Below are 27319 nucleotides of genomic sequence, written 5' to 3'. Positions count from 1 at the left end.
ATGATTCCTCCCTTTGAGTGGCACATATTGGAGGGTGTAGGGGAAAAGGACAGGAAGATAAAGGAGGAGGAGGAGAGAGAGAACAGGTATGGTGCAACACCCATGAGTTGTGAGGGAAGAAAACCATTTTGAAAATTCTACTAGGACTCTTGATTACATTAAGGAGCAAATCGACTGGGGAGACTGGCCTCCTTCCCTTGCATTTCAGTGCCTCCCTCAAAGGATTGGATTTAACACTAACAATGTGAAGATAGAGCAGAGAGGTCCCCTTCTGTTCTACCTGGGAAATAAAGTGGGGCATCGGAGCAGCCCGGAATCCTTAGAGAAGTTTAGAAAGGGAATCAGGGGCGCCTGGGTGGCTCAGTCGTTAAGCGTCTGCCTTCGGCTCAGGGCGTGATCCCAGCGTTGTGGGATCGAGCCCCACATCAGGCTCCTATGCTGGAAGCCTGCTTCTTCCTCTCCCACTCCCCCTGCTTGTGTTCCCTCTCTCGCTGGCTGTCTCTATCTCTGTCAAATAAATAAATAAATAAATAAATAAATAAAATTAAAAAAAGAAAGGGAATCAGTCCTCGCAAACTTCAGGTGAGGAAAAGGTGTCAGCAGAATCAGGAGCAATTGTGAATCTAGGGCCAGGGGACTTGAAAATATGCCAAGTAGTTAATGAAAAATCGGGAATCCCTTTAGACAGCTATTTTCAATCTTGACCATGCATCAGATTCACCTGAAGGGCTTCTTAAAAACTGGTTGCTGGGCGCCACCCCAGAGTTTCAGCATGTCTAGGTGAGGACCGAGAAAGTGTATTTCAAAGGACTCCCCAGGTCATGACATTTCAGGCGAAACCAGCTGCATCATTTCCAGGTCCTGGGGCAAAATGAAAATGTGGGACTCCTAGTTAAAAAATTTCAAGACAGTAACAGCAAAGCGTTAAACCAAGAGTGGGGTTCTCTGCGACTGTCCATGTCGTACACATATGAACCCAGCCCTGACTGCTGGTCTGGGCACATTTTGAGAACCACTGCTTTAGACTTCCTAATTAATGTAGGACTACCCCTACATGGGAATAATAATAATAATAGTAAATTACCCCTTTTCTCCAGAACTTACAAGGGATTTCTGTATCTCCAGGTGTTGAGCTTCTCCCCAGGATGTGGATGTTGAAGACAAGTTGGCCTTTGAGAATTTCAAGGAGACAGTCTTGCGTGGCGTTTCTGGACAAGACACGTTCTCTAACAAGTGACGCAGTAGCCTCCTTCCTGGTCTGGTAGGTGTGAGATTGTGTTGATACGGGACAGGAAGTCTGTTCACATTTTTTCTGCCCCTAGAAGCCCCATTTCCAAAGCTCCTCTATAGCCACTTGTTCTCTCTCTCTCTCTTTTTTAAATAATTTATTTATTTGAGAGGGAGAGAGAGAGAGAGAGAGGAGAGAAAGCATGCATAAGTGGGGGGAGGGGCAGAGGGCAAGGGAGAACCAGGCTCCCCGCTGAGCCCTGAGTGGGGCGGGGTCTCAGTCCCAGGACCCTGAGATGGATCGTGACAGGAGCCAAAGTCAGATGCTTAACTGACTGAGCCACTCAGGTGCCCCCAAATTGTTCTGTCTTCATTCTAATCCTGCAGCAGAAAGCAAGAAAGTGCTGATTTCCTCATTACCTGACAGGGCATAAGGCATTTGCCGTTTCCTTCTCCTGCTTCTGTTCTGTTCCAGAGTTAGAGCTCACAGTCCAGGGCTGATGAAGACGCTCAAAAGCAGAGAGAGTTACCATTGATCACGTACTACTTACTTTTCCAGGAGGCAGTTTGCCAAACCATGAGTGTTTTCGTGGTTGTTGCCAATACTCTCGTTGACTTGAAAGCAACTCTTCATTGGCAAAGTTTAACTCACCACAATCCCCAGCACATCTTTTTTCTAAGCAAATGTTTTGTGTGTGTGTTGGCAATATATTTTCTTAGATGTACTGAAATATGTAGTAGGCGCCACTGTTATACCCATAATAGAAATGAGGAGACCAGGGATAGAGGCAATGGTTTGCTGGGAAGTTGGTAAAGGGTTCTGATTGGCGGCATTGGCAGGTTTCTGTAGTGTGAGTTTTCCCACCACCACGATTTCACTCCGCTCCTGGGTCATCAAAGGCAGAGTTGAAAGGACACTGAGTGGTCAGCTCTGCAGAGTGGCCTTCAGCTCCCCCCTGAGAGGGAGTCTCTCTTCTGCCAACTCTCCAACCTTGTTCACGCCCAAAGACCTCTGTACTGGCGTTTCTCTTTGGAAATGTCTTCTCCCAGGTATTCCCATCATTGGCTCTTGTAATGCAGGTTAGCAAATTTCTTTTTTTTTTCTTTTAAAGATTTTATTTATTTATTCGACAGAGATAGAGACAGCCAGCGAGAGAGGGAACACAAGCAGGGGGAGTGGGAGAGGAAGAAGCAGGCTCATAGCGGAGGAGCCTGACGTGGGGCTCAATCCCATAACGCCGGGATCACGCCCTGAGCGGAAGGCAGACGCCCAACCGCTGTGCCACCCAGGAGCCCCGGCAAATTTCTTTTTAAAGGACACTTCAAAATTAGTAAGGAAAGACTTTCTTAAGGGGGACTCTTGCAACAGGAGGATCTGTGAAGTCCATGCCAGAGCAGGGGAGGGGTGGGCGAACAAAGCTTTACTATGCAGAGGCTGGAAGCTGGGGAAAGGGAAAGAGGGACGTGTCCTGAAACGCAACAGCCTTCATTAAATACGGCACTAACAGGAAAGTTGAGGCAGGAATGTTCATGTGTTGTAGGCAGGTGGGGGAGGGGTGGGAATCTGGACCTGATGTGGAGCAAACAAGTTATACTGGGGGAAGTGCACAGAAAATTAGGGCTCAGCTGTCTCAGTCAATGTCAAGCACAAAGTTTGGTCAGTCTTGTCAAGATCTCAGCTGGGACAGTAGCTCCTCAAAGTATGCCTGTGTGGCGTCAACTGTTCCTCAGTAAAAAAAAAAAAAAAAAGCCCACAATTGCTAATTAGGGAAAACAAGAGTTCCTGTCTTCACCTACACCGATCACTCACTATCCCTTTAGAATGTACTTCTCTTTAAGCATTTGTCATCTGTGCAAGCTTTCTCACTTACTTGATTTTTCTATGTAATTGTGTGTTGTTTCTTCCACATTCCTGGTATTTAGAATCATGTGTGGTATACAGTAGGCACTCAATAAATATTTACTCAACGAGTGAATGAATGAATGATAAAATACCCTGCAAAACGATGCAGCAATTTAGATTTTCATAGGCAGTGAATCACCCTCCTGAGGTTTCTGAGTCCTTGTATCTTTCCGGATGTTTAGGAAACGCCAAGTAACTGGAATTAAGATCATCAGGGCGTATTCCTCAGTTATCAATAACCCTACACAAAGTGCACTCTGTAAGTCCGATTGAGGAGACCGGGGTGTGTCTTTTAGTCCTTTTGTCCTTTCAATTGCATTACTAGATAAAAGTCGGTGACCTTGTGTGTTTCACCAGACCGAAAGCACACTGTAGCGCGGGAGGGCAGAGCCCCTGGCTCAAACCTTTACCTTCATGACCTATGGATTTCTATGTATCGTGGTGAGTAATTGTGGCAGGGGTTCCCCACTACCCTTCACTTTGTAAGAGAATTTTTAATTTATAGAATGTTTGCTTTTTTTTTTTTTTAAAAGATTTTATTTATTGAGAGAGAGAGAAAAAGCTTGAGTGGGGGGAGGGGCAGAGAGAGAGAAGCAGGCCCCGCACTGAGCTGGGAGCCCTATGTGGGGGTCGGTCCTGGGACTCCGGGATCATGACCTGAGCTGAAGGCAGATGCTTAACTGACTGAGCCAGACACCCCAGAATGGTAACTCTTGACGTGGGCTTCAAGGTGCACTTTGAAGCTGGGGTATTTGGTGAAATGTAATTTTTCAGTTACTTAGGTTGGGTAGGTTTTGTTCACAGGGTATCAGGGTGGCAATGTCTTACCTTTTATTTTTTTTTTAATTAAAAAAAATTAACCTTTTTTCTTTTCTTTTTTTTTTTTAAAAAGATTTTATTTATTTGACAGCGAGGGAGGGAGAACAATCAGGGGGAGTGTCAGGCAGAAGGACCACCGGGAAAAGCAGGCTCCCTGCTGAGAGGGAGCTTGCTGTGGGGCTCGATCATGACCTGAGCCGAAGGCAGATAGATGCTTAACCAACTGAGCCACCCCGGTGCCCCACTGTGTATTAGCTTTTAATTGTGAGTTCTATTACGAGCTTTGTTCTTTTCACATGAGCTCAACTAAAATTACAACCCCCAATGCTTGAAAATCAAGAGAGCTAAAAAAAGTAACGTAACTTCATTAAGAAGTTAATGAAATTAGAGTTGAATTGACAACATGAGATGAGTTTTGCCGTAGTGTTAATGAGATCTGTATTTATTTCACCACAAACCAGATAAAACATAATGGGCAAATTAGGTATCAGCTTTGGCTTTAAATGCAAGGGATTTGGTCATAAAAAAATGTATTCTTTTACAGAATTTGAAGCCTTGTTTACCTAGATAGAATTCATCTTATTTAAAAAACTCAATAAACTTTATTTTTTTAATCTTTTATCATTACATATATTTTAGTAATCCTTATTTAGTATGTTCACGCTAAAAGGTTATTGGGGTGAGTTTTTTTGCCTGGTAATGGTCCACAAATAATTAAGTGTCTACACTGAGCTTGTCACTGTTGGCTCAGTCCTATAGGTTTAATGGCAAACAAAATTAATAAGGGTCAGGTCCCCTGGATTTTACAGTCCAGCCATTAAGCGTGATAAATGATAGCTGGTGGTGAGTTACTGTAAATGAGAGGATATCAGAGGAGGACTTGATCTAAGCTTCGTAAAGCTGCTGGGAAAGAATAGACATTAAAGCCAGTCTTAGAAATGACTAGAGTAGAGGCTGCTTTTAGGTAAACAGGCTTGAGCAATGGGATGCAGAAAAGGCCATAGTGACCCCCTGGCTGAAGACAGGCCCATCAGGCAACCCACCTCAAAATATCCATAGGCCCTAACTTAACCAATGGGCTACTTGCAACCAGGCGCAGTTCCCAGAAAAGGCAAGATGCCATATGTCTGCCATACCTCTCCATCTTTCCCCTTCAAAGATTTTTTTTTTAAGATTTAATTTATTTGAGAGAGAAAGATAGCTAGAGAGTGGGGGGTGGGGAGGGGGGTATAGGGAGGCGGAGGGAGAAACAGACTCCCCGCTGAGCAAGGAGCCCAATATGGAGTTCGATTCTGGGACTCTGGGATTATGACCTGAGCTGAAGGCAGATGCTTAACTGACTGAGCCAATCAGGCGTCCCACAAGATTTTTAAAAAAATTTATTTGGGGGGGGAGGGGCAGAGGGAGAGAGAGAGAACATGAAGCCGACTTTGAACTGAGCGAGGAGGGGATGGGGGCTCCATTTCAGGACATTGAGACCATGACATGAGCTGAAATCAAGAGTTGGACACTGAACTGACTGAGCCACCCAGGGACCCCATCTTCCCCCTTAAAAACAGCCCCCACACACTGCCTCATTGCAGACACCCGTTGTGCTGTCTGGTCTGCTGCTCCCTTGCAGTGTATTCAATCAACTTGTATCTCCTCTGTTCTGCTTCTGGTGAATCCTTTCACCACCCATGCCACCGGCTTCTGCCTGATCGTGCCCACATTTGGGGGACCCCCATCTGATCAACCCCACTGATCCCCACTTAGGGACCACAGCTAGGGTACAGCTAGGCAATTACCCGGGCTGTGGTGGGGCCAGGAATGGGGAGAGCGTTTTAGCAGGATGGCTGTGCCCATGCAAAACCTCTGGGGCAGCTGAGAGCTCGGGAGTGTTCTGGGAACTGAGCAAGAGAGGACAGGGCTGAAAACAGAGCAAGAGAGGAGGAAGGTGAGTTAGATGGTATGATTTTTTTTTAAGATTTTATTTATTTATTTGACAGAGATAGAGACAGCCAGCGAGAGAGGGAACACAAGCAGGGGAAGTGGGAAAGGAAGAAGCAGGCTCCCAGCAGAGGAGCCTGATGTGGGGCTCGATCCCAGATCGCCGGGATCACGCCCTGAGCCGAAGGCAGACGCTTAACTGCTGTGCCACCCAGGCGCCCCTAGATGGTATGATTTTGAATCTGGAAAGCAAGATAAGGATTTAATCTAAGGCTGGTGGGAAGCCATTGTGAGTTGGGGAGGCCCGCAGTTGGGTTGGTGTTTAGCTTAGAGCTGGCTGCATCGTGAGGATGGAGCGCAGGAAGGACAAGCTTGAGGGAATGGAGGTAAGATGAAGGATTAATAGGGTTTAGGAGTGGATGCTGGGAATCTAGACTCTTGGTTTCATTTTTTAAAAAATTTATTTGGGGGAGAGAGGGAGAGCCCGTGAGCACAAGCAGGGGGAGCAGCAGGCAGAGGGAGAAGCAGGCTCCCTGCAGAGCAAGGAACCTGATACAGGGCTCGATCCGAGGACCCTGGGATCCTGACCTGAGCTGAAGGCACGTTTAACCTGAGCCATCCAGGCGTCCCCAGACTCTTGGTTTCAAAGTGGAGTGAGTGATGATGTCGGGGACAGATGGAAGGTGGAACCGATTTTTTTGGAGACTCATTTCTTCACCGGGAATTCCGGGCACGTGCTGTGGCTAGACATGGTCCAGTGACTGGGGTATAGTGTTTTAATAAGAAAAGGCCACTCTTGTACTTTTGAACATAATGGTCTAGGGGAGGAGAAGGAACGTTAAGTAAGCAGAGAACTAAATACCTAATTACAAATTGTGGAGAAGGCTGCATGGGAAGAATAACAACTCTTAGGCAATAAGAGACTAGCTTTAGATTGGATGTGGGGCCCACGGTGAAGGTGATTCCAAGAAAATAACAGCAAAGAGACCAAAAAACTGGAAGAATTATCCATATGAGGCAGGGGTTGGGGATGGGGGCAGAGTTCTGTAGTTGGGGAGATTGTCTCTGGAGAAAGCACCATTAAATGATTGATAGGGTTTGGGTGTTGGGGGGGACATGGTTTGGATTAATGTGAGTTTCAGCCAATTTCTGCTACGTGGTGGGGTGGAGGATCCCGTCAGGGAATAGTTTAGGTTTCAAGTGATTGTTGCTGCTGTTTGGAGGTGGGAGAGAGAGTGTGCCTATATTTTAAATTTTCAATTGATGTTGTAGCCTGAGGGAGAGGAATCAAGGCTTTTGTTAAGGTTTTGATTCCCACCCATAGGAGGCCAGAAGCCCTTGTCAAATGCTTAATCTTGTTTCAGTTAATTGTAGCTGTGGTAGCTGTGGGGTGGGACGAAGGGTGGGATACCAATAATCCTTTCTACCTGCTTTGAATAGCCAGGGAGCTCCTCTGCCTTAGCAAGAGCGCAATGTTTGAAGTGAAACAGTTTTTTTGGGAAGAGATAAGTAGTTCAGTTTTTTAAAAAAAATATTTTTTATTAACATATAATGTATTATTTGTTTCAGGGTACAGGTCTGTGATTCATCAGTCTTACACAATTCCCAGCGCTCATCATAGCACATACCCTCCCCAGTGTCCATCACCCAGCCACCCCATCCCTCCCAGCCCCTCCACTCCAGCAGCCCTCAGTTTTTTCCCTGAGATTAAGAGTCTCTTATGGTTTTTCTCCCTCTCTGGTTTTATTTATCTCTTGTTTTATTTTTTTTCTCTCTTCCCTTATGATCCTCTGCCTTGTTTCTCAAATTCCGCATATCAGTGAGATGATTGATAATTGTCTTTCTCTGATTGACTTATTTTGCTTAGCATAATACCCTCTATTTCCATCCACCTCGTTGCAAATGGCAAGATCTCAAATTTTTGATGGCTGCATAATAATCCATTGCATATATGGACCACATCTTTATCCATTCATCTGTCAATGGACACCTGGGCTCTTTCCATAGTTTGGCTATTGTGGACATTGCGGATGTAAACGTTGGGGTGTGGGCCCCTTTGGATCACTACATTCAGTTTTTAAGTTTCATCAGAGGAGTCTGAAAATTTTAGATGACAGAAATTTAGTAGTTGAAAAGCAGCAGGATATGGGTCTTAATTTTTTTTTAAAGATTTTATTCATTCGTTCGACAGAGAGAGAGAGACAGCCAGCGAGAGAGGGAACACAAGCAGGGGGAGTGGGAGAGGAAGAGGTAGGCTCCCAGCGGAGGAGCCTGACGTGGGGCTTGATGCCAGAACGCCGGGATCACGCCCTGAGCCGAAGGCACACGCTTAACGGACTGAGCCACCCAGGTGCCCAGAGGATATGGGTCTTAAGCATAAATTTGACATCCCTTAGTGGAGGTTTGGGTGTTACCAGCTAGAGATGAAAATTAAGGAGATGAATAGATACAGAAGGCACAGAATGAGGCAAGAAATGGAGGCCAAGACTGATCCTGGAGGACAGTCAGCAATGGGAGAAGAGCTTGCCAAGGTGAAAAGAGAATAGCCAGAGAAGTAAGCCTGGTCACGAAAGCCCAGGGAAGAGAGTAACTTAGCGAAGAGAGTAGCGATAGAATTCCTCCGCGGGACCAACTTAAGTCAAAGACAGAAGTGCATTACTGGATTGATTCTCTTAAGTCTCTCGAATACACAATCTTGGCAGATAGGGGGGCAGTGGGCTGGAAGCCAGGTTGGAGTGTGTATTAAGGAAGGTGACGAAATGGGGACAGTGTGAGGGTAGACTACTCTTTTGAGAAGTTTGGTGGTGAAGAAGAGTGAGGGAGCAGTAACCAGAGGGATAAGTGGGACATGAGGCACAAGTTTGTTTCAAGATGGGAGAGATGTATTATGTTTATGTTATGTTTAAATATTAAAGGTATGGGATGCCAGCGTGGCTCAGTCAGTTAAGTGTGTGTCTGCGGCTCACGTCATGATCCTGGAGTCTTGGGATCAGGTCCCACATCAGGCTCCTTGCTCAGCAGGGAGCCTGCTTCTCCCTCTGCCGCTCCCCCTGCTTGTGCTCTCTTTCTCTCTGACAAATAAATAAATAAATAAAATAATTAAAAGATCAGTATTAAAAGTATGAGTACAGTGACGTAGAAGTTGGTGGTGCTCCCCAAAACTGGGTTCACCTCGTGGTGTGTGTTGAGTCAAATGACACGATTAAGTCAAAGAAGAGGAAAAGGGTTTTACTTACAACAAATAAAGGAGAACTCTGGGGATATTTCCTAAAGCCATGTCGTCTCCAACAACAAAACTGGGGAATTTTTAAGCTAAGGGTGCATACATACTCATGAAGGGGCTTGGGCAATGGGGAATTTCAGCATGGAACTGGGGCAAAAGTCATTTTAAGGTGATAGAGTCCAGGTCTTAGTTGATGGAAGTCACCAGGCCAGCAAGGGTCAACATCTGTCAGTTCTCAGGCTCCCTTTTGTCTGGTGTTTGAATGATCAAAGGGGTTTAAATCCTGCAAAGATAACTCAAGAATGTGCTTTGGGCAAGTAGTCCTGGTCAGGCATATATCACCAAGGTGGCCTGGGGCCTAAAATAACTTTTCTTTCTTTTTTTTTTTTTTTAAAGATTTTTTAATTTATTCATTCGACAGAGATAGAGACAGCCAGTGAGAGAGGGAACACAAGCAGGGGGAGTGGGAGAGGAAGAGGCAGGCTCACAGCAGAGGAGACTGACGTGGGGCTCGATCCCATAACGCCGGGATCACGCCCTGAGCCGAAGGCAGATGCTTAACCGCTGTGCCACCCAGGTGCCCCTAAAATAACTTTTCTTATGTCAAGAAAGCTATGTCTCACTTTTTCTGAGGACCCCTAACTCTTTGTGCTTACAGTGGTGATGGAAAAGAAGAACCAAGGAGTAACAATAGAGTAAGCCTTCTGAGAGAAGATAGGAAGGGATTAGACCAGTGGTTCTTAATGGGGGGGGCAGTTTTGCTGCCTGGGGGACACTGGGCAATATCTGAAGACAGTTTAGATTTTGCAACTGGAGAGGATCCTACTGACATCTGCTGGGTAGAGTTCAGGGATGCTGCAAAGCATGTGGGTGCCCCCATTGCAAAGAGGTATCCAGTCCCAGATGTCAGTAGTGCCAAGGATGGGAAACTCTGGCATAGCAAAGTCAGAGATCCTGGCTTTTGATAAGAAGAGGGGCACCTGGAGGGCTCAGTGGGAAGAGCATGTGACTCTTGATCTCGAAGTTGAGTTTGAGCCTCACATTGGTTGTAGAGATTACTCAAAAATAAAATCTTAGGGGCGCCTGGGTGGCACAGTGGTTAAGCGTCTGCCTTCGGCTCAGGGCGTGATCCCGGCGTTATGGGATCGAGCCCCACATCAGGCTCCTCCGCTATGAGCCTGCTTCTTCCTCTCCCACTCCCCCTGCTTGTGTTCCCTCTCTTGCTGGCTGTCTCTATCTCTGTCGAATAAATAAATAAAATCTTAATAAAATCTTTAAAAAAAAAAAGGAAGACACTTCCTTGTTGTCAAATCAAGGGAGAAAGAAACCATGATGGTGTTGGACTACATTTGAACTAGTGGCAAGGAGAGGAAAAATCCTTCTAATTGTTACTGTTTCTTTGTGAAGTAAGATAGAAGATCATTTATTGTTGAAGAGGAAAAGTTGAGACCATGTGAGATTCAAAGTCCTGGAGAAATTGTGAAAAGAGCTTTGGATAACTAAGGGATTAAATTGCTTGTAGGGCTTTTTCTTTAGCATTGAAGGCCTGTTTAGAGTAGATGGCCTCAAATTTTTAGTGCTTCCCATGTAACTGCTTAGGTAGGAATCACCCAGGTGGGATAGACACATGGTTGGAATTATCCAGAGCAGGTGTTACAAAAGTCCAGAGAGAGAGAGAGGAATTTGAGGTTTGGAAAATATATTATTGAAAGAGCAGGTGCAGTACAAATTAAAAAGTGAACAGGGTGGAAGTATAGCTTCCATGTTGACAGTGGGATGGTGTGACTTCTGTCTTGGCGAGGGCAGGAGTCTCAGGTAAGAAGTTCAGGGTACGTGACAGATGTGAAAATCATGGATGTTCACTAGCTTATGCCCTAGAACATAGAATTGTCTTGAATCAAGGCAGAGAGTCAAGAGTGCGAGTCAGGTGCTGATGACGTAATGAGTTAGGTCTATGCTTTGGTGCCATTGCAGATGAGAAACCAGGGAAGTGCCTCAGCAGAGATGGGAGTTTTGATAAGTGATGGGCGTTGTGGTTTGGTAATGTGGTAGATTTACTTTGGGGACGAGGGAGATCAAGAACACCTGAGATCAAGAACACCTATCATATTGCTTTGAGGTTGTCCATGGCAAGACAAAGACCCAGGATCAAAGACTGAATCTGAGAGGGACACATGCTAGATGGGCTATGATGGAATTGTCCTCAGTGCAAAGGAGAAACAGAAAGCTTGCAGATTCTCTCGTTAACATTTCTTCATTTCAGAGTCCTGCCTGCAGTGGACCAGAGCAGCAAGAAGAGGAGCATCCTGGGCATATTGACTCAAGTCTTGCAAAATGGCAGCCATGCATCTGTCTGCTATATTCGGTAAGTTCTAGGGTAGATGCACTTCACTAGAATCAAGTGGCCTTTCCCCCTTAGAGTGGGCACCAAAGAAGAAAGCCGAGTCGCCATGGAGGAGGACTGGGAAGGAGAGGCTAACGTGAGAGGAGCTGGTGTGGAACTCTGCAAACCCCTGGAGCCCCAGAATTTGCTCCCTTATGATTCAGTGGTCTTTGGGAATTTGGAGGAGGAGGCATTTGTGCATGGTGGAGAGAGGGAAGAACATTTAGGGGTGGCACTTCATTATCCCATCCATTTGTTTTATAAAGTTGGGAAAGATCACAACTCTACCATTCTGAGTTTCAATTTCCCTGCCTAAGAAAATGGAGACTAAATCCATTCCTCATGGGTATCAAGGCACCCTGTTTTCTGGCTCTGGCTAATAAGGGCATGTGTATATGTATGGATGACTCAGCTGGTAATTGGACAATTTCTAGACTTGCGGGTGTTAAAATACTGGATGTGCCTAGGCTCTCATGTCACCTTGTCTTCTATTTCTGCTTGTTGTAGACCCTGCTGGTGCCCGTGAGAGGATCACAAAGGTGGAAAACATCCACTCTGCATTACAGGTGAATTTTCTTCTAAAATAACATTTCTGTCCTGGAGTGAATGTGTTTCCTGCCAACACTCCAGAGTGTTAACCTTAAAAATAAAACTTGTCAGTGATTTTACCAGCAGAAATGGGTTTATTTGGGAATAGCAGAGAATCGCAATTTGGGGCAAGCAAGCTACAGTGAAACTGTAGGCAAGTCTGGAGAACAAAGGAGAGGAACCTCTCTTATAGAGGAAAGGAGGGAGTTGGAAGGCTGTTATAAACAAAACATCTATTGAATAAATTGGGAATTTAATGTATTGTGTCTTTCCATTGGCTGAGTTGTGTCAGTCTCTCATTCCCTGGGCTGTGCTTAAAACCTTCTTCCTCCTGCTGGGGTAGTAAGTAGTAGCTAAAGGAGTAAGGACTTGCAAGGTGTGTCTCTTCCTGTTGGGTCAGCAATGACCACTGGTGGTGGGGGTGAGAGCTCCCCTTGCTGGCCAGCTGGCTCCATATCAGTGAGGTTTCCCTTTACTAATTTTCGCAGGACGCTTAACAATCCATCTTTTATCTTGAGACCTGATGGTGGTTCCTCCAACAAAATTACTCCACTACTCTGCAGTCTTTTTCAGGCATCTTTTCTACTTAATGATGTTAGGGAGAGTAAAAGGATATAAAGTATATGGTCATGTATTAGGGGGAAATGTATTTAGCAAGTAGGGGGAAATGTATTTAGCAAGTATTTGTCTTGCAGTGGGTTCAGGTCTGTGTTGGATCCTGGAGATAGAGTAAGACTGTGAAAACTCTCAGGCTAGGTGTGGAGAGATACAGCTCATCGTGTGTTAGAGATGCTTTAAATTCTTGAGACTGACTGAGATCCTTAAGGAGTGAGAGGGAAGAGGACTGACTTCTAGGATCTTGAAATCACTATGAAAGATCATCCCCAGTGAGGTCACCCTGACTCTCTTCCCAAGAATGTTGGTGGGGTTGGTTGCTGATTGAGACAGGATGTGTTGATATTTTAGAACTCAATAACCTTTGAGGATGTGGCCATGGACTTCACCCAGGAGGAATGGGCGTTGTTGAATTCACGTCAGAGAAAACTGTACAGAGATGTGATGCTGGAGAACTATAGAAACTTGGCATCTCTGGGTAAGGCTGACGATCCATTTATTTATTGAGTTTGAACATGGATTTCTGGGGTGAATAAGCCCCGGTTACCTTGTGGTTAATATGAATATTCCTGTTGGTTTCTTGTAGGTTTTTGTGGATTTTTACTTTTAAGAAAAATAGCTTGTATTAAGATATAATACACCTACCATAGTTTAGCCATTTAGAGAATACAAAGCAATATGTTGTGTATGCGTGTCTGTTTCTTGATTTTTTGTTTTGTCTTGTTTTGTTTTTGTTCAGAACATTCTCATTGCCCTGCATACAGGGCATTTCATTCCTCCCTGGTCTCTAGACCCTGGCAGCAACTAATCTACTTTCCATTTCTACAGACTTGCCTATTCTGAATATTCGTATGAATGGAATCATACCACATGCGGTCTTCTGTGACTGGTTTCTTTCCCATAGCATAATGTTTTCTATGTTTATTCATGTTGTAGCATTTATCACTACTTAATTCTTTTTTTTTAAAGACGCGTCCATTTTATTTTTTATTTTTTTTTCCATTTAGAGAGAATATTTTTTTTATTTTAATGATTTTTTATTATATTATGTTAGTCACCATACAGTACATCCCTGGTTTCCGATGTAAGGCTCGATGATTCATTAGTTGGGTATAACACCCAGCGCACCATGCAATACGTGCCCTCCTTACTACCCATCACCGGTCTATCCCATTTCCCCACCCCCCTCCCCTCTGAGGCCCTCAGTTTGTTTCTCATAGTCCATAGTCTCTCATGTTTCATTCCCCCTTCTATCACTACTTAATTCTTATTTATTACTGAGTAATAGTCTGTTATGTAGACCTACCCTTTTGGTTATCCATTCATTAGCTGATGGACATTGATATTTTTGGCACTTGCTTCTGTGAATGGCGCTGCTACAAGCATTCATACAATACAAGTTTTTGTGTGGACATACATTTTCATTGACCTTGGGTATATGCCTGCGAGTAGAGTTGCTGGGCCATTTGGTAACTCTATGCTTAACATTTTGAGGAACTGCCAAACAGTTTTCCAAATTGGCTGTGTTATTTTACATTCTCTCCGGCAATGTATAAATGTTCCAAAATCTCCACATTCTTGCTAACACTTAACACTGCCTGCTTTTTGTTTATAGATATCCTAACATTGGTAAAATGGTATCTCACTGTGGTTTTGATTTGCATTTCCTTAATGACTAGTGATGTTGAGCAACATTTCATGTGCTTATTGGGCTCTGTGCTCAGTGTGGAATCTGCTTGAGATTCTCTCCCTCTTCCTCTGCCCCTCCCCCCACTCGTGCATGATCTTTCTCTCTCTCAGATAAATAAATCTTTAAAAAAATTCTTTGCCCTTGGGGCGCCTGGGTGGCACAGCGGTTAAGTGTCTGCCTTCAGCTCAGGGCGTGATCCCAGCGTTCTGGGATCGAGTCCCACATCAGGCTCCTCCGTTATGAGCCTGCTTCTTCCTCTCCCACTCCCCCTGCTTGTGTTCCCTCTCTCACTGGCTGTCTCTATCTCTGTCAAATAAATAAATAAAATCTTTAAAAAAAAAATTCTTTGCCCATATAAGAATTGGATTGCTACTTTTTCTATTGAGTTGTGAATGTTCTTTATATATTCGAGATATAGATCCCTTATCAGGTATATGATTTGCAAATATTTTCTTACATTCTGTGTCTTGCCTTTTGACTTTCTTGGTGGTATCATTTGTGGCATAAAAGTTTAATTTTAATAATCCAACTTTTCAGTTTTCTGGGCTCTCAATTATATTCCGATGGCTTATATTTCTGTCCCTGTACCAGTACCATGCTGTTGATTAGTGTTGTAGCTTTGTAGTAAGATCTGAATTGGTAAGTGTGAGTTTTCCAACGTTCTCTTTTTCAAGATTGTTTCAAGACTATTCTGGATACCTTGCATTTTCATATGAATTTTAGGCTAAGTTTGTCAATTTCTGCAAAGAATTTAGGTGGGATTTTGATAAAAGCCGCATTGAGTCTGTAGATCAATCTGGGGAGTGTTGACAACTTAGCAATATTAATTATTCCAATCTATGAACATGGGATATCCTTTCATTCATTGAGGTCTTTATTTTGTTAATATATTTTTATATTTTATTATTATGTTAGTTACCATACAGTACATCATTATGTTAATATATTTTTAATTAAAATTTTAAATTAAAGTATAATTAACATACAGTGTTACGTTAGTCTCAGGTGTACAATAGCATGATTCAACAGTTTTATACATTACTTAGTACTCATCAAGATAAGTGTATGCTTAATCTCCTTCACCTTTTTCAGGAGGTTTGTTCTCTATAGTTTGTTCTCTGTAGTTAAGAATTTGTTTTTTTTGGTTTGTCTTTTTTTTTCTTTGTTGGTTTGTTTTGTTTCTTAAAGTCCACATATGGGTGAAACTCACATGGTCTTTTTCTCCAACTGACTTACTTAATGTTATACTCTAGATCTATTCATGTTGTTGCAAATGGCAAGATTTCATTCTTTTTTATGGCTGAATAATATTCCATTGTATATATGTACCACATGTTATTTATACATTCATCTGTCGATGGACACTTGGGTTGCTTCTGTATTTTTGCTGCTGTAAATAAGGCTGCAATAAATGGGGGTGGAGTTATCTTTTTGAATTAGTGTTACCATTTTCTTTGGGTAAATATCCGGTAGTGGAATTACTGGATCATGTGGTAATCCTAGTTTAAATTTTTTGAGGAACCTCCATATTGTTTTCCACAATGGCTACACCAGTTTATGTTCCCACCAACAGTGCAAGAGGGTTCCTTTTTCCCCACATCCTTACCACTACTTACTATTTCTTGTGTTGCTGATTTTAGCCATTCTAACAGATGGGAGGTGATAGCTCATTGTGGTTTTGAATTGCATTTCTCTTATGATGAGTGCTGTTGACCATCTTTTCATGTGTCTGTTGGCTGCCTGGATGTCTTTGGAAAAGTGTCTATTCATGTCCTCTGCTCACTTCTTAATTGGAATATCTGTTTTTTTGGTGTTGTATAGGTATATTTGGAATATTAACCCCTTATTGGATACAGTATTTGCAAATATCTTCTCCCATTTAGTAAGTTGTCTTTTCATTGATTGTTTCCTTTACTGTGCAGAAGCTTTTTATTTTGCAGTAGTACCAATAGTTTAATGTTATTTTTGTTTCCCTTGCCAGAGCACTTGTATTTAGAAAAATGTTTCTACTGCTAATGTTGTAAATTACTTACTGCCTATGTTTTCTTCTGGGAATTTAATGGTTTCAGTTTTCATATTTAGGTCTTTAATCCATTTGAGTTCATTTTTGTGTACAGTGTAAGAAAGTGATCAGTTTTATCCTTTTGTATGTTGCTGTCCAGTTTTGCCAACACCATTTGCCAACACCCTGGGATCATGACCTGAGTGGAAGGCAGATGCTTAACTGGTTTCTGGGTGGCCCCAGAAACCCCTTATAGGATGAATTTGGGAATTTTCCTTTCTCCTTTTTTTGGGCAACAGTTAGAGATGAATAGGTATTAACTCTTCTTTCTTTAAATTTTAGTTTGGTAGAACTCACCTGTGAAGCCATCCGATCCTGGACTTCTGTTTTTTGGAAGTTTTTTTTGTTTGTTTGTTTTTTGTTTTGTTTTGTTTCATCTTACTGATTCAATCTCATTGTTAGCAATTGGTTGGTTCAAAAATTCTATTTCTTCCTGATTCAGTTTTGGGATGTTATATGTTTCTAGGAATTTATCTGTTTCTTCCAGGTTGTCCAGTTTGTTGGCACATAACTTTTTATAATATTCTCTTATAATCCTTTGTATTTCTGTGGTGTCGGTTGCTATTTCTCTTCCTTCATGTATGATTTTGAGTCCTTCCTCTTTTGATGAGTGTGGCTAAAGGTCTCTTGATTTTGTTAATCTTGTCAAAGAACCAGTTCCTGGTTTCGCCGATCTGTTCTATAGTTTTTTAGTCTCAATTTCATTTATTTTCTTTTTCTTTTTTTTCTTTTTAAGATTTTATTTATTTATTTGACAGAGAGAGATGGCCAGCGAGAGAGGGAACACAAGCAGGGGGAGTGGGAGAGGAAGAAGCAGGCTTCTGGTGGAGAAGCCTGAGGTGGGGCTCGATCCCAGAACGCCGGGATCGCGCCCTGAGCTGAAGGCAGACGCTTAACGGCTGCTCCACCCAAGCGCCCCTCAATTTCATTTATTTTCTAATCTTCATTATTTCTTTCCTTATACTGGATTTGGGATTTGTTCTTTTTTGTAGTTCCTTTAGGTGGAAGGTTAGGTTGTTCATTTGAGATTTTTTTCCTGCTTCTCGAGGTATGCCTGTATTGCTATAATCTTCCCTCTTAGAAAAGTTTCTGCTGCATGCCTAAGATTCTGGACAATTGTGCTTTCATTTTCATTGGTCTCCATGTATTTTTAAACTTCCTCTTTGATTTCCTGGTTGGCCCATTCATTGTTCAGCAGCATGTTACTTAATCTCCATGTATTTATATTCTTTCCAGATTTTTCATTCTTGTGGTTTATTTCTAGTTCCATACCACTGTGGTTGAAAAAGATGCATGATATGATTTCAGTCTTTTCGTATTTGTTGAGACTTGTAAACTAACATGTGGTATCTTCTGTAGAATGTTTTGTGTGCACTTGAAAATAATATGTATTCTGTTGTTTTGGGATGGAATGTTCTGAATATCTGTTAGGTGCATCTGGTCCTGTATGTCATTCAAATCCATGGTTTCCTTGTTGATTTTTAAAAAAACATTTTGTTTATTTGTGTGTGTGTGTGTGTGAGAGAGAGAGAGAGAGAGAGAGAGAGCGAGCGCATGAGCAGGGGAGAGGGTCAGAGGGAGAAGCAGACTTCCTGCTGAGCAGGGAGCCCGATGTGGGACTTGATCCCAGAATGTCGTGATCACGACCCTAGCCAGAGGCAGATACCTAACTGACTGAATCACCAAGGCGCCCTCCTTGTTGATTTTCTGTCTGGATGATCTGTCCATTGATGTAAATGGAGTGTTGAAGTCCCCTGCTATCATTGTATTACTATCGATTTCCTCTGTTTTTTATAGTTTTATGTATTTGGGTGCTCCTTAGTTGGGTGCATAAATATTTACAGTTGTTAGGTCTTCTTGTTGGGTTGTTTCCTTTATGATGATGTAGCGTCCTCTCTTGTTACAATCTGTTTTGAAGTCTATTTTGTTCCATGTCAGTATTTGCTACCTCAGCTTTCTTTTCACTTTCTTTCCATTTGCACTGTAAATGTTTTTCCATCCCTTTACTTTGAATCTGCATGTGTCTTTAAGTCTGAAATGATTGTCTTGTTGGTAGCATATAGATGGGTCCTGCTTTTTTTATCCATTCAGTCACTCTATCTTTTGGAGTGTTTAGTCCATTTACATTCATAGTTAATTATTGATAGATATGTACTTATTGCCATTTTGTTACTTGTTTTATGGTTGCTTTTGTAGTTCTTGTCAGTTCCTTTCTTCTCTTGCTCTCTTTCCTTGTGGTTTTGTGGCTTTCTTTAGTGATACACTTGAATTCCTCTCTTTATTTTTAGGGTATCTATTACAGGTTTTTGACTTGTGATTACCACTCTTGGGTTTATATATAATATCTTACGTGTATAGCAGTCTGTATTAGATTGGTCTCTAAAGTTTGAATCCACTCTAAAAGTACTAAAATTTTACCCCCCTACACACAGGTTTTATGTATATCATGTCATACTTTACATCCTTTCATTTTGTGAATCCCTTGACTGATTTTTAAAAATATTTTATTTGAGAGACAGAGAGAGAGTGAGTGCGTGCATGACCAGGGAGAGGGGAGGGGCAGAAGAAGGAGAAACAGACTCCTTGCTGGGCAGGAAGCCTGATGCGGGGCTCAATCCCAGGACCCTGAGATTATGACCTGAGCTGAAGGCAGACGCTTAACTGACTGAGCCACCCAGGTGCCCCTCCTGACTGATTTTTATTGATATAATTAATTTTATTGCTTTTGTGCTTTAATCTCCACACTGGTTTTACAAATGATGAATCTGCTACTTTTATTATGTTGGAATGTACCTGTGAAATTTTTTCCTTTTATAGTTTTATTACTTCTGATTATGGCTTTTCCTTTCCACTCAAAGGATTCCCTTTAACATTTCTTGTAAGACTGGTTTATTGGAGTTAAATTCCTTCAACTTTTCTTTTTCTGGGACAGTCTTTATTTTGTATTCTGAACAACAGCGTTGCTGGGTGGAGTATTCTTGGTTGCAGGTTTTTATCCTTCCAGCACTTTGAATATGTCATGCCACTCTCTTCTGGCATGCAAAGTTTCTGCTGAAAAATTAGCTGATAGCCTTATAGGATTTCCCTTGTATGTAACTGTTGAATCTTGCTGCTTCTAAAATTCTCTATCACTCTTCTTTGCCAGTTTAATACCTATGTGTCTGGGTGTGGAGTTTCTTAGGCTGATTTTGTTGGGGGTGACTCCTGGATCTGGATGTTTGTTTCCTTCCCCAGATTAGGGAATTTTTCATTCATTATTTCTTCAAATTTTCTGCCCCCTTTTCTCCCTTCTAATCTAGGATCCATATGATGCAAGTATTGTTATGCTTGATGATGTCATTGAGTTCCCTCAACCTACTCTCAAAAATTTTTTTAACTTTTATTTTTAAGTGATCTCTACACCCTACGTGGGGCTCAGACTCATAACCCTGAGATCAGGAATCACTTGCTACACCAACTGAGACAGCCAGGTGCCCCTATTTTTAATTTTAAGTGTTCTTTTTTTCCGTTCATCTTGGTTGCTTTCCACTACCTTGTCTTCCAGCTCTGTGATCTGTTTTGCTTTCTCTAGTCTACTATTCTCTCTAGTGTATTTTTAATTTCAGTTATTGAGTTCTTTATCTCTGATTGGTCGTTTTTATATTTTCTATCCATAGAGGTCTTTAAATTCTGTTAACAATGTAAGTTTTTTTTTAAGATTTTATTTATTTATTTGTCAGAGAGAGAGAGTGTAAGCAGGGGGAGCAGCAGGCAGAGGGAGAAGCAGGCTCCCCACTGAGCAAGGAGCCCAGTGTGGGACTTGATCCCAGGGTCCTGGGATCATGATCTGAGCCAAAGGCAGACACTTAACTGACTGAGCGACCCAGGTATCCCTACAATGTCTAAGTATTAGACAGTAAAAAATACTTTATAAAAAAGATTTTATTTATTTATTTTAGAGAGAAAGAGAGCAAGAGAGAGCCTGCATGAACAGGAGGAGGGAAAGGGAGACAGTCTCCTGAATACTCCATGTTGAGTGCAGAGCCTGACACCAGGCTTGATCCCACGACCCTGAGACCATGACCTAAGCTGAAACCCAGAGTTAGATGCTTAACTGACCGAGCCACCCAGGCACCCCTAAGTCTTAAACTTCTTATGTTTTTTTTTTTTAAAGATTTTATTTATTTATTTGACAGAGATAGAGATAGCCAGCGAGAGAGGGAACACAAGCAGGGGGAGTGGGAGAGGAAGAAGCAGGCTCATAGTGGAGGAGCCTGATGTGGGGCTCGATCCCACAATGCCAGGATCACGCCCTGAGCCGAAGGCAGATGCTTAACCACTGTGCCACCCAGGCGCCCCTTAAACTTCTTATGTTAAATTTATCCCTAATCATTTTTTGATCCTGTTGTCAATGGAATTGTTTTCTTGGTTTCATTTTCATTATATTAATTGCTGGTATATAGAAATAAAATAGATACATTGTGTATGATCTTTTCCTTGCCACCTAACAGTTTTTTTTGTGTGTGGATTATTTCAGATATTCTATTTATAAGCTTATGACATCTGTGAATAGAGATGGTTTTTCTTCTTTCCAAATTGGATAACATTTATTTCTTTTTTCCTTGCCTAGTTGTCCTGGTTAGAATTTCTAATGTAATGTGGAATATAAGTGGCCAGAATGGACATCCTTTTGTTGTCATTCTTAATCTTAGGGGGATAGTTTTCAGTCTTTGTCCATTAAGTCTGTTCGGATGATTTTAAATATTTTATTAAATATTTGTCTACTAACTCCGAAGTATGGCCTTTTAAGGGATGTTTTCTATTGGCTGCTTTTCTTACCCCCATATGTATGGTATACTTTCCTGTTTCTTTGCATGTCTCTAATTTGTTCTTAAAAATGACATTTTATTTTTAATTTTTTAAATTTAAATTCAATTAGCCAACATATAGTACATCAGTTTTCAGATGTAGTGTTCAGTAATTTATCAGTTGCATATAACACCCAGTGCTCATTACATCAAGTGACCTTCTTAATGCTCATCACCCAATTACTTCACCCCCCCACCTGCCCTCCAGCAACCCTCAGTTTAAGAGTCTTTATGGTTCATCTCCCCCTCTGATTCCCCCCCCTTCAGTTTTCCCTTCCTTCCCCGAATGTCCTCTGTGCTATTCCTTACGTTCCACAAATGAGTGAAACCGTATAATTGTCTTTCTCTGATTGACTTACTTCACTCAGCATAATACCCTCCAGTTCCATCCACACTGATGTAACAGACACATGAAAATGACATTTTAAATAATATATTCTACTAACTCTAGTATCAGATGCCTTTGCTGTCAATGTTTATTGTTTTCTTGTTGGTGCTTGTTTGTTTAGTGACCTTCCTAGCTGAATTCCACACGTTCTGTATTCCCTGAAATGCTCAGCCACAGAGTTTTCTCCTAACTTTTAAAGTGCTTATTTTGTGGCACTTGGGTGGCTCGGTCAGTTAAGTGTCCTATTCCTGATCTCAGCTCAGGTCTTGATCTTAGGGTTGTGAGTTCAAGCCCTGTGTTGGGCTCTACACTGGGCATAGAGCCTACTTAAAAATAATTTAAAAAATTAAAAAAGTAAACACAAAGTAAAAACAAAAAAAGAACAAATAAAAAGTAAAAAAATAAATAAAAATTAAAAAATTAAAATGCTTTAAAAAAATTTTAAGCGTTGTTTCCTGGTCATTGTAACTTAGTCCAACAGTAATTAGAAGCACTTTCTTAAATGCCTTGCCTATGTCTCTTCATCTCTTGCCAAGTAGATCTATGTAAGAAGTCATGCCTTTAAGCTTCAGGCAACTTACAAGACCAGGTTATTTTTCAGTTCTGGCTTGGGCAGGGTCTAAAAGTCAACCAAAACTCTGTGACTTGGGACTTAACCTCTTTCCTGGGAATGTGCATAACCTTGCTCATGTACAGAATTCTGGATCCCCAGGAACTGATTGGAGCTTTTAAAAGTCCCCAAGGCATCACCCAAACCTCAGAGCTTTTTTCCTGCTAAGCTGAGCTCTGAGTAAAATCCAATAGCCACAGCACCCTGAGGGTACAGATTTTGTGGGGAGCTGCAAGCTTAGATTAATAATGAATTAACAGATTATGGATGGTAGGTTTTAATGGAAAAGGACTCATTGATGGACAATGGATTTTAACGTAAGAGTACAAAGGACTCATTGATACGGTTTCAGATCCTACATTGCAGCTAACCTAAAGAAACCTCCACTTGTTGAGTTTTGGTGCCTTATCAAAGAATATCCACACTGATTTTTAAAGACTATTAATATATTCCTCCCCTTTCCAACTACTTATCTGTGTGAGCCTAGATTTTCTTCATATCTTCAACCAAAACAACATAGAACACACACTGAATGCAGCAGTGGATATGAGAATCCACTGGTCTTCTTTTGAGCCATGTATTAACGAGGTGTACAAAAATGTAAAAAAAATGGTATCTCTCTCCTCAGTAGCTTTTTAAAAATAAATAGAAGTACTTTAGAAAAATAATATAGACTGTTCTGGGGCTTGTCCTTTTAACAGTGCTCAGGTCTCTGTTGACTGCAAGGCATCTGGCTTTTGACTATTATGCCATAGAGCTAAGGAGAGAGCAAGAATAGAAATACTCTGAAGTTAAAATGTCAAAGACCCTTTTCTCTTACCGAGGTTCAGTGCTTTTTCTTGGATAGACAAATTTCCATGTGTTCTCTGTCTTTGGTTAATTTCTAGAGTTCTGAATTGATAGAATCAATTTGTTTTGCCCATCCTTGGTGGTTTTAGTGGGGGAGGTGACTTAAACAGGGTCCTCATTCTATCATTCTGAAAGCTGATCTCCCAAGTGCTTTACTTTTGCTTTGTCTGTTAGAAATTTGTCATAATCATTTTGCTGCTCCTAAAGCCACACTTGACCTACCTTCAGAACCTCAAAGACAGAGTTGCCACGGTTTGATGGTAGTTTTGTTGTACACTACATGGTCCCTCACATGCATTGTTCCCCATTATAGAAAAGCAGCACAGCAAACCCACTCTGATCACCCAGATGGAACAGGAAGATGAAATGAAAACAGAGACAGGAAGTCACCAAGATATCTGTTCAAGTGAGCAATGGGCATATATGAATGTTTTGTACTACATCTGGTGGGGGTGAAGAAGAGGTATATTATAAAAAGTCAAACAGGGAACGTAATACCTTTTAAATTTGAGGAGAAAGCAGAGACCATTTGGTGTGAGTTTATTCATGTACTTTCAGAATTCCCTGGTCTTTGGCTTTTAACCTATCATTTCATACTTTTCTTGCTCTGAAAGACAGACCTGTCTTGTGCTTTAATGTTTACATATAGAATCACTGTCAAATTCTTCCCATTTTGTGCATATATATTTATTTGCATATATATACATGCGTGTACATACATATACATACATATGTATATATACACATATACATATATGTGTATGTGTGTTATATATATATATATATATATATATATATATATAGCCTTTGCTTGTTAACATAATTTTCAATCATGATAGAACCGTTCCTTAGTAAGTGATACAAAACACTAAAGCATGTAAATATCATTCTTTTGATCAAGAATGAATTTTTCTTGCACATTGTCTTCCTAAGTTTAGGGTCTGTTTGAAGAGAAATCCACATGGACCTTAGTTTTGTCCTTATCATCCTGCCATTTCATACTTGAGGCTGTTCCCTGTTTGTTTCAGATTGGGCTTGGGCTTTACCTGCTCTTGTCAGCATACTGACAAAAACTTACTTTACTCCCCAATTTGTTCAGATGGGATGGTTCTCCTTAAAACCAAACAAGCGCAACATAAGCAAGATACTTCGGAGAAAGAAGCACTCAGTGGCAGGAAGGTAAGAGTCACATGAGAATTTCCTGCTCTCTGTTAGAAGTCCAGAATTCTGTGTAATAAAAGGAACACATGAACTAACGGGGCAATTTGAGGCACTCATTCTACCAATAGAAAAAAGGAAATTCTCTAAATATCATGAATTTGAAGGAAACTCACACACTAGCTCCAAAAATGGTTGCAGAGAATTCCAAAAGTAAATATTTTCATAGTGGAAGTTAGATATTAAATATTGAAAACATTCACTCCAAAGCATTTACATGTTAAAACCCTAAAGACACCCTGACGGGAGCCATCTGGTTTAAGATTCATCTTTATTCAAGCTAATAAATTCATACAGGAATTGTGTATGTTCACTAAGAAGATGTTAGGTAAGCTCTGGTTCTAATAAAGTGCTTGTTTAAACATGTCAGAATTTATGAGTATGGGGAGGAAGGTTCTCAATCAATATAATGAATGTGATAAATCTAGTGATCATAACTCATTTAAATCAATAGGAGCAAACTCATGGAGCAAGATCCATTGAACAGAATAAAATTGCCTTGAGCTTGAAATCTAGCATCACTTGGAATCAGAGAATTCATCCTGGTGGGAATCCCCATCAACCCCTTCATCTTGGGAAGGCCCTCAGAGATTGGATACACCTTAACCCACATGAGAACATTGTTTCTGGGGGAAAATCCAATGACTTTAAAAATGATAAAAATACCTTCATCGGGAATTCTTTCTTAGCTGTTCACAAGAGACAACATACCAGAGAGAAATCCTATGAATGCACTGACTCTAGGAAAGTCTTAAGTTCAGTCTTACACTTTAAGCATGAAAAAGCTTGCATTAGAGAGAAATCTTTTCAGTGTATCCTGTGTGGTAAAGTATTGCAGAACCACTCATCCATTGCATTGCACATGAGAACCCACAGTGGAGAAAAACCTTTTAAATGTAACCAGTGTGGGAAGGCCTACAGTTCAAGCTCTTACCTTACTCGGCACAAGAGAATTCACACTGGGGAGAAGCCCTATGAATGCCGTGACTGTGGAAAAACCTTTAGAGATAGTTCACTTCTGAGACAACATGAAGGAATTCATTCAAGGGACAAACCCTACAAATGTGATCAGTGCAGCAAAACCTTCAGTAGAAGCTCAAGGCTTACCATGCACAAGATAATACACACGAAAGAGAAGCCCTATTCCTGCAGTGATTGTGGGAAAACCTTCAGTATTCTTTCATACCTTACAAGACATAAGAGAATCCACACTGGAGAGAAGTCCGTTGAGTGTAGCCACTGTGGAAAAGCATTAAGTAGTCCATCAGCCCTGAAGACACACCTGCGGATACATACCGGAGAGAAACCTTACAAGTGTGATCTGTGTGGGAGAACTTTTAGAATGAGCTGTAATCTTAATGTGCACAAGAAAATGCATGCTGGAGAGAAACCATGTACTTGCAATGACTGTGGGAGAGCCTTTAGAGATCACTCGTGCCTTAAAGAACACGTGAGGATTCACACTGGAGAGAAACCCTTTGCATGTAATCAGTGTGGGAAAGCCTTCAGAGTGAAATCTTTCCTCACTTTGCACAAGAAAATTCACACGAGAATGAAACAATATGAGTGTAAGGAATGTGGGAAAGCCTTCGGTGGTCTCTTATCTCATAGGAGGCATATGAAAAAGCATACTAGGGAAAAGAAACCCTTCAAGTGTAGTGAGTGTGAAAAAGCTTTTAGGAGGCATGTGTCCCTTACAATACACATAAGAACTCACACTGGAGAGAAACCATATGAGTGTGATCAGTGTGGGAAAACCTTCAGTGTAAGGTGTAATCTTACTGTGCACAAGAGAGTCCATACTGGCGAAAAACCCTATCAGTGCAATGTCTGTGGGCATGCTTTCAGTAAGCTCTCGTCTCTTCGGCGGCATCACGAGAGCACTCATGCTGGATAAAATTCCTAGTAGTGTCCATGTGCAGTAGTTTTCAGTGAACTTTCCATCTTGAAGGCATACAAGCAAATGCTAACTGCAGAGAAGAACTTGATGTAAAGAATGGGAGAAAGCCTCCGAAAAATAGATTTGTGGAAGAAATACAAGTTATGCAGTGACTGTGATAAATCCCCTATTCATCCCCTAGGTATGTGACCACTTGATGCTGAAAGTAAAAACCTCTTAGTGTCTTCAAGACTTGTCACTTGAGAAAAATAAATGCCTAATGTTTTAAGCCTCCATGTTTACAGTGTGTGAGTGTGTGTGTGTTTTGGGAGGGAGGTTTTATTCACAAATGACTATCACTAACATATAACCCATGACAGTGTTTTAGAAATTCTTATGCATAATTAAAGAATTGAATTGCTGCTGGGGTACCAGGATGGAGGTTACCTGTATTAACTATTAAACACACTGGTCAAGAAGTAGAACACTATCAACACTAAGAATCCTCCTCCAGTGCTTCCTTTTCACTCATGAATCACCCCGTTTCTTGCCACCAGAACAGGTATCCTCTCTGGATTCAGTGCATTTTTTAAAAGATTTTTTTAAAGTAATCTCTGCACCCAGTGTGGGGCTCAAACTCACAACCCAAGATCAAGAGTCACATGTTTCACTGACTGAGCTGGCCAGGTGCCCCTAGAATCATGCATTTTCAACAGCTTTATTGAGATACAATTTACGTGTCAAGGTATAAAATTCAGTGGTTTTTAGTATGTTTACAGAGTTATATGCACTATTGCACCTGATACGTTATCACCGTATCTGGATTCTGCTCAACACTGTATTTGTGCGATTCATCTATGTTCTTCCTTTAGCAGAGTTTTATGCTCATTGATACATAGCTTTCCATTTTATGAATATGCACAATTCATTCAACTGTTCTGGACATTTGGGTTGTTTATAGTTGGAGTATTTTTTTTAAAGATTTTATTTGAGAGTGAGCGAGAACAAGAGAGACACAGGGAGAGGGAGAAGAAGACTCCCCACTGAGCTGAGAGCCTGATGTGGGACTCGATCCCAGGACCCTGAGAT

The 27319-nt window shown here is 41.5% G+C and overlaps 1 protein-coding gene across 1 annotated transcript; it reads left to right on the top strand.

Moving 5' to 3' along the window:
- Positions 1-26248, top strand: LOC113242679 (zinc finger protein 479-like). Its single transcript, XM_057311253.1, has 9 exons — positions 1-86; positions 9760-9990; positions 11365-11466; positions 11521-11687; positions 11992-12050; positions 13039-13165; positions 23447-23539; positions 24233-24312; positions 24806-26248. Exons 1-9 carry the CDS (start codon positions 1-3, stop codon positions 26246-26248), a joined length of 2388 nt encoding a protein of 795 aa, XP_057167236.1.
- Positions 26249-27319: the final 1071 nt, after the last annotated feature.

This window comes from Ursus arctos, unplaced genomic scaffold, assembly GCF_023065955.2.
Source record: "Ursus arctos isolate Adak ecotype North America unplaced genomic scaffold, UrsArc2.0 scaffold_14, whole genome shotgun sequence".
Classification (NCBI taxonomy): Eukaryota; Metazoa; Chordata; class Mammalia; order Carnivora; family Ursidae; genus Ursus; species Ursus arctos.
This window is presented reverse-complemented; position numbering and strand designations above follow the sequence as displayed.